General features: G+C 36.4%; 1 protein-coding gene across 1 annotated transcript; it reads right to left on the bottom strand.

The window, feature by feature from the left end:
• Window positions 1–3,863: 3,863 nt before the first annotated feature.
• LOC145948601 (uncharacterized) lies at window positions 3,864–7,191 on the bottom strand. The gene is made up of 2 exons (XM_083058256.1): window positions 6,330–7,191; window positions 3,864–5,589 (listed from the first exon to the last, which is right to left on the bottom strand). Exons 1-2 carry the CDS (start codon window positions 6,453–6,455, stop codon window positions 5,410–5,412), a joined length of 306 nt encoding a protein of 101 aa, XP_082914382.1. The 5' UTR covers window positions 6,456–7,191; the 3' UTR covers window positions 3,864–5,409.
• Window positions 7,192–8,238: the final 1,047 nt, after the last annotated feature.

The following is an 8,238-nucleotide window of genomic DNA, read 5'->3' as shown; positions in this document are numbered from 1 at the left end:
AAGCAGTGGTATCAACGCAGAGTACTGAAATTATTTGTTGCATAAAGAATTTCATCGGCAAAAAACACCGCTAGGCGGCGCATGGCGTAACAATTAATCCGTACATAAAATTCACTTAAGCGGAATTATTAACAGGCTCTCCAGCGAAGAAAAATGATCTTCTCTTGCAGAAAAGCACGTAACGAAATTCTCATTAATCAGCTATGTCGTATTCAAACGCAGAAGCTTCGGATATGATGCTTATTTTAGGTGAATGTGGTGGTCAATTTAGAGCAGCTGCAAGATTGTGGCGAGAACGATACCCAGATCGCGTTCCTCACTCATACAATGTTTTTTCTCGCTTAAGTAAACGAATTATTAATAAAGGCATTATTCAACCTGATCACAATAAAGGTAGACAAATTCGACGCCCAGTTATAGAGGAAAGGACGCCAGAAATTCTTGCATCTGCTCAATTGTATCCCCACAATTCATTAAGGCGTAGAGAAAGAGATTCTGGTATTAGTCGTGCCACGATCCACCGGATTTTTCATGAAAACAAGCTGCATCCGTACAGGATGAGTCTTCACCAAGCATTGACAATTGTCGATTTTAGAAACAGACTTGAATTTTGCAATTGGATACGTCAACAACCACAAAACTTTCATCAGAAAATTTTATTTTCTGATGAAAGCACATTTAAAAGTGACGGGTCTGTAAATACTTGGAACTGTCGTTATTGGGCACAAGAAAATCCTCATTGGTTCCGAGAAATTGACCATCAACATGTTTGGAAAGTCAATGTTTGGAATTATTGAAAAACATGTCGTTGGGCCGTTTTTCTTTGAAGAGGACTTAAACAGTGCTTAATATGCCAATTTCATTGAAAATAATCTTCCGCTTTTGCTTGAAAATATTCCTCTACAATTACGCCTAAACATGTTTTTTCAGCAAGTTGGATGCCCAGCGCATACATCTATAGTTGCTCGTCAACGATTGAACAATATGTTTCCAAACAAATGGATAGGCAAATATGGCCCACATCATTGGCCAGCACGATCACCGGACCTCAGTGTTCTCGATTACTATTTGTGGGGAAGAGTAAAAGATCTGGTATACTGCGAACCCCCAACGACAAGAGATAATATGATTCATAGAATACGCGACGCTATTCGTTCTTTAGATGCCGATGAAATTCTTTATGCAACAAATAATTTCAAGAAAAGAATACGTGCTTGTATTGAAGTAAACGGTAAACATTTCGAACATCAGGCCTAATCACATGTAGCATCTAGCCATTTACACACACACAGACACACAGACATACGCGCGCGCACATACAAAAGAAATGTAAATCCGACCGGGCAACCTCCGCGCGGTAGACTTTGAGTAATGCTAACGCCGGCGGTACTGTAACTTTCAAGTTCCATAACTCGAAAACTACTTAATAAAAAGAGACTTACATATAGTGTTTTGAAAAGCTCTCGAGATAAGCTACAAGAATATGGAATGAAATATAGGTACTTCCATTTAAAAATTTCAAGGTCATTTTTATATGACCTTGACAACACTCTTCAAGGTCATACTAATATTACTATGTAATGCATTACTTGAAGCCCTACAACTTTTGTCTGAAACATTTTTGTCTGCCGCGCTCAGTTTTCGATATAATAGGGTGATACGGGTGGTCTGAGACACCCTGTATATATATATATAAATATGTATATATATATATATATGATATATGTATAATATGATTTGGTAAGGGTAAACTGTTCTTATTTGTTATCCTTTGTACAGATCAAACCGGTCGGTAATGTCATCATCCTCCAATTACCTCCGGGCCCACCGAGCCCACTTGGTAGACACGAAAATTTACTCAGGGCTGTCGGTCTTTAATAGTACCTCGTCAGTGGCATCATGCGTGAATCGGAAAGTACCCACGGTCAGTGTGCTACCACGGAATATTCCCCAGATTCAGCTGTTAGCTGCACCTTAGATACAAACCTAGTCATTTCGTACTTTTCGTTTTATGCTTCAAAAAATTAATGTTTCTTCATGAAATTTGTTTTGACGTATTCTTTATATTGTTATAATTATGCGTACAACATAAAATTTAACAATTTGACTTTTAAAAATTTAATAATAAATACAATATGAATTCAGGTGCAACTACACTTGATCCGTAGTTAGCTGGGGGTCGATCATGTAATTTTTCTTTAGAGTGAAAACGTGAAAAGTGAAAAATTTTGCTCTGTTCCGCCAATCACGCATTGGTTTCCATAGTGAAATTGTTCACTTTTCACGTTTTCGCTCTAAAGAAAAGTTACATGATCGACCCCCTACGTTGCTTGTCTATTATCGAATTTTTATTTTGTCCATTTTTCCAAAAATAACGTTGTAGCCAAAGACGATGCTACGGATTACGAATATCATAATTAAAATGCGATTTATTCTTTATTTTAGTTTTTATACGAAAATTATGAATCCGTAATTCACGGCTCTCCGCGAGAGGTCTCCATCGTGTCTCCTGCTGACCCTTAAGACGGTCTTGAAATGAGAACGGACTATGAATACCGACCTAACAAACGTTCTAATTAGCATATTCGTGACCAACAAATGATTCCGCATCGATTGAGCCTCTGCAAAACTTAAATAATCGAAATTAAAAGCCGGGGGCTAACTTTGCGGATATTTCCCTAGAAAATTATCAAATATCGTTTTTTGCTTTTATTTAAGAAACGACGATCTAACAAACGTTCTAATTAGCATATTCGTGACCAACAAACGATTCCGCATCGATTGAGCCTCTGCAAAACTTAAATAGGATCAAAATAAAAAACCGGGGGCTAACTTCACGATCAATTTTATTTTTTATTTTGCAGCGCGAGGCTAATCTAACAAACGTTTTAATTAATCTAACAATCACCTACAAACGACTTACAAACAATTAAAAAAAAAAAAGAACTCAAAAAGTCAAAATTGGGGGGCCAAGTTCACGGAGCTGGCACAGAAAAGTGGATCTGGCTACGTAGTTCCGCCGGCTCTAAAATGGATCCAGTTAGCGTCACTGTACCAGCTAGAAAAACCATTTGACGAAAAACGGTGGCGTGGCCCCTCTCATTCTTCTCTCTGCTTGTACTGTGTCTATACAGAGAGAAGCCTGAGAGAGGCCATGCCGGCGATTTTCGTGGGACGCTTTTATTAGGCCGTACAGCAGCGCTGTGCATCCACTTTTAGGAATTGGAACTACGTATCCACATCCACTTTTCGATACCATCGATTATTTGGTTCATGTCCGTGCTAAATACATCCACTTTCATTTCTAGAAGTAAAATCTAAAATCATTTTTTACGCATGTGTGTCCACACATCTTATATCTATAAATTATAGATAAGAAATACATTTCGCGTATATAAATAAATTTAAAAAAAGATATATATATATATTTTATATGCGATATTTTACATTTTAACATATACATATATGTATACACTACGTACGCGCACGGATGAATATATATTATATATATGTGCGCATATATACAATTAAAATAGTAAAAGTAAAATTATATAATTATATAATTAAAATTAAAATTATATAATTAAAATAGTAAAAGTAAAATTATAATTTTATAATATATTTATTTACTGAATTTTTGCAATTAAAAGACATCAAACACGACTTAAATCGGATAATTTTTGATTATTCATATATGTTTCGACCTGATAAGCTGTCATCGTGCCCTTTGCTTATGGTTGTATATGCACGAGAAAGCGGTCGATAGTGGCAGAAAAATTAACTTCTGGACCACTTATTTTTGTGGATATGAAGTTATAATAATACACCTTTTGATTATTACTATAAATTAAAGATGTGTTTTATTGAATGCTGTGAATACAAAACGAGATGCCAGAGCGAGGACAACCTAACATCTACTGACTCGTTCCCGAGCGCCGCGCGTCTTCTTCGGTGCCGAGAGAGGAGAACTAAACATAGGGCCGTACATGTGTCTTGTAGAACCCCAACATATCGCCCCCCTTTGAACGACATGTTCAAAAAATAAAAAACAAAAAGACAATTGAGTAACTTAAAATGTAAATAAAAATTTATGATATTGGCAGAGGAGATATTTTTTTTATAGATCGTTTATATGTGTTATTTGACGTTTTAACCGTTACTACTCTAACTATGCCATCATCACCAGGATGAGTGTTTATGACTCTACCAGTAATCCAATGCAACGGCGACGTATTATCCTCCTTGAGGATTACAAGATCTCCTATGCCAATACTGTGAGACTTATTAGAAAACCATTTAGTACGCTGCTGTAATTTGTTTAAGTATTCCTTATTCCAACGCTCCCAAAAATGTTGCTTTACCTTTTGAATGTGCTGCCAAGTTGAAAGACGATTCGAATTAGTATTTGTGAAATCATTTTCGGGAATAGACAGTAAAGACGTATTAATCAAAAAATGTGCTGGTGTCAGAGTAAGGGGGTCATTTGGATCCGACGACATCGGTGTAAGGGGTCTCGAATTTAAAATCGCTTCTACTTCTATTGCAAACGTGTTAAATTCTTCATAAGTGAAGAGAGTATCTCCAATAGTTCGTCGCATGTGATGCTTAAAGCTCTTTACTGAGGCCTCCCAAATCCCTCCGAAGTGAGGTGATCGGGGAGGTAGAAATGACCACTGTATTCCTTCATTAGTAAGAAAGCGATCGATCTTTTGCTTATTATCCTTTTCCATTAAAAACTGAAATAATTCCTTTAAATAATTATTTGCACCTACCAAATTTGTGCCGTTATCTGAATGAATCGATTGAGCCTTACCACGACGCGCAAAAAATCGTCTTAAGCTAGCTATGAAGGCCTCAGTGGTCAAATCGCTTACAATTTCTAAATGAACAGCCTTGGTTGCTAAACATATAAATACGGCCACGTAAATTTTAATCTTATTACGGTTACGATACTTTTTCTCTTTTATAAAAAAGGGGCCGCAAAAGTCAACGCCAGCATTCTCAAATGGTCTCGAACTTACAATTCTAGTTCTTGGCAAATTACCCATCGGATATTCCGGGGTCAAAGGTTTCCAGCGAGAGCATGATACGCATTTTCTAATTACTCCCTTTACGTAATTTCTTCCATTTAAAATCCAATAATTTTGTCTTATCGCATACAGGGTTGCCTGATTTCCGGCGTGACAAAGTTTAACATGTGTTTGTCGAATTATTAGTTCGGTGACATGATTGTTGGACGGTAATAAAATTGGATTGAGATCCGTTATCCAACAACACCTTGCATTGTACAAACTCTCCATCGCTGTTTAACACGAGTATTGATGCCGTGGATAAAAGAACTTGCGAAGTAACAATGGCTTGAAGGCTCGCGGTTGGCCTTGTGTTTACTGTACTCGAGTTACTTCCTCCTTAATCAGCCGTTTCATTTTCAATATGGAGTAGAGTGTGATGTTTGCGCTTGCATTTCCTACATGTACTCGATTTGCATTCGTTTACTAAATGATTTGGCCTCAAGCAATTGTAACAGAGCCCCTGTGACTTCACTATGGCGGATCTAGCATCCCGATCCAGTTTGAGAAATTTTTCGCACTGAAATATGTTATGACTCTGTTTACAAAGTGTGCACTCGACTTTAGTATGCGTGGTTACAAGAGTGTGTTGTTTATTTTGATTTGCATTAGACCGCATATTAGTACGTGTTTGTTGCTTTGTTGATTGATTTGATTGACTACAGGCATCTTGATTTATACTCTCTAAAACGTGACGATTCTTTAAAAATTTCCAAAAGTTATCAATGGATGGCATGTCGGTACCGTCAAGGGAGCGTTCCCATTCCTTATGAGTGTTGCGATCAAGTTTTGACGTTATTAAGTGAAGAAGTAACGCGTCCCAAGACTCTATAGGTTGACCGAGAGCATGAAGTGCTCGTGTGTGCTTTAAAGCAGCATCAACTAATGATCGTAATTGCGTTGGTGATTCTTTATATATTGCCGGCAATTCAAACAGCGCGCGAATGTGACTTTGAATTATTATTCGTCTATTATCGTAACGTTCTACTATAAGGGCACAAGCTACATCGTAATTCTGAGATGAAGTTTCTAAAGCTTGAATGACTTGAGCGGCCTCGTCTTTCAATGATGACCTCAAATATTGTAGTTTTTGTACCGGAGTGAGATTTTCGTTATCATGAACAATAGACTTAAAATTATCATAAAAATTCAACCAGTCCTCGTATTTTCCACTAAAAGTAGGTAGATGAATCGTAGGAAGTTTTATGTTCGTTTTTACGTTCTGTACATGAGGCTGATTTTGTATAGTCTCTACATTACCAATAACAGCAGGGGGTCTAAGATTTGCAAGCCTACGCTGTGCACGTGCGGTGACTTCAAAGTACGTTTCCTCAAACTGAGCTCTTTCGTTATCACCAGACGCCTCTCCTTCATCCTTGTCGGCATTTAATGCATCAATGCTGGATTGTATTTCGTCGAATTTATCCCAAGTGGCCTTGATTTTTTCGAGACGTTCAATCAATTGCTGTTCGTCTGGGCGCTCATTCCATTTTTCTAAATAACCTTTAAAACGAGTCAAATGCGATTTTATTGTGGTACGTTTTTGTGTAAGCATGCGAATTTCGTCATTCATTGTGTGTTATAATGAATAACCAAGAAAGAAAAGAACAGACTGACCGTAATTGATGATTCCAATTATTATTTATAATTACGCTTGAATTTTTCAGTGATTTTGCTTTACAAAAAGACGGTCTTTGTTTCTCCCCCTCTTTTTTTTATGTTATCATGCTTGTCCTCTGATGTCGTGATGGAGATTACTTCGATGCTTCATGTCTGCCCAGGTGCTGTCTGTCTCGCCTTCTGATAAGCTTTAGAATTCGTAGAATTGTTCGGAAAGATCCGAGAGTATCCGGCTCGAAGGACCAATGTTTCGACCTGATAAGCTGTCGTCGTGCCCTTTGCTTATGGTTGTATATGCACGAGAAAGCGATCGATAGTGGCAGAAAAATTAACTTCTGGACCACTTATTTTTGTGGATATGAAGTTATAATAATACACCTTTTGATTATTACTATAAATTAAAGATGTGTTTTATTGAATGCTGTGAATACAAAACGAGATGCCAGAGCGAGGACAACCTAACATCTACTGACTCGTTCCCGAGCGCCGCGCGTCTTCTTCGGTGCCGAGAGAGGAGAACTAAACATAGGGCCGTACATGTGTCTTGTAGAACCCCAACAATATATATTTATTAATTAAAAATTATCTGATTCATGCGTCATCGTGTGTTTGATGTCGTTCTAATAACTGTAAAAATTTCATTAATCTATTATACATTTACTTTCAAAAAGGTAAAATAAAAAATAAAGGTTTAAGTCCTTATATATTTCATAAGACATTTAAATTCGTAATTATATATTTGTTATTATATATATATATGTATATATATGTATGTCAAGCGGTAGTTGTCGGGACAATTTTTGGCGTGAATCGGCAGTTTCGAGGACTTTTGGTGTTTTTTAGGTCGGTCCTGAAAGCTGTATATGTTTATCGGCAGTTTTAAGGACTGTTCTGAAAACTACCAATCTTTCATTTCTTTATATAAAGTCCTTAAAAGTACCAATAAATACAAAATTTTTATACTAAATATATACAACTGTTATTATTTGCAAGGTAAGCTTTATATATCCTGTATATATTTATGAATAATTTAGTTACAATACTAACTTACTTGGTAAACCTTATATAAAGTGAATATATAGTCTTTTAGTACATCAAATATGCTAAGTTCTTATAACTGCCGTTGGACATGTTTGCAAACATAAATAAATGATTAAGGGAAAATTACAATTTTAGTTTGTTTTTTCAAAAAAGAATAATTAAGAATATTTTAAAATAGGATCAATATTTAGACATTTTGATATTTCCTTGTTGAAAATTAAGTGACCTGTAAACTGCTATTTTACTGCTATATATAAACTTCTTATGAACTACTAAAATCTCATTAATCTGTCGATCTGGAAAAATTGTAAGTTGATTGGCTACCGCATTATTTGTGTCGTGTGGCAAGCGTTGTCGCGTCATGTGTGCAGAAGCTATCATATGAATAAAAACAGAAGTGAATTATTTTCTTGAAGTTTTGGTAACATGCGAGTCTTGAATTTATAGACGCAGGAACGCCACACTCGAGTGTGGCAGTTTTCAGATTTATATATAAGATAAAAGGGCA

The sequence above is a fragment of the Prenolepis imparis genome, unplaced genomic scaffold (assembly GCF_030444845.1).
Source record: "Prenolepis imparis isolate NDT839.2.m4 unplaced genomic scaffold, iyPreImpa1.0 SCAF_490, whole genome shotgun sequence".
In the NCBI taxonomy this organism is placed as follows: Eukaryota; Metazoa; Arthropoda; class Insecta; order Hymenoptera; family Formicidae; genus Prenolepis; species Prenolepis imparis.
The sequence above is the reverse complement of the archived record's forward strand: the minus strand, read 5'-3'. Positions and strand labels throughout refer to the sequence as shown.

What these genes read in the sequence shown, in the direction of transcription:
- LOC145948601 (XM_083058256.1), bottom strand. Translation starts at nt 6,455, where the DNA reads ATGCCGACAAGGATGAAGGAGAGGCGTCTGGTGATAACGAAAGAGCTC. An exon ending in TAGACCCCCTGCTGTTATTG is followed by an intron (nt 5,590 to 6,329) that starts GTAATGTAGAGA and finishes AACATATTTCAG; the next exon opens with TGCGAAAAATTTCTCAAACT.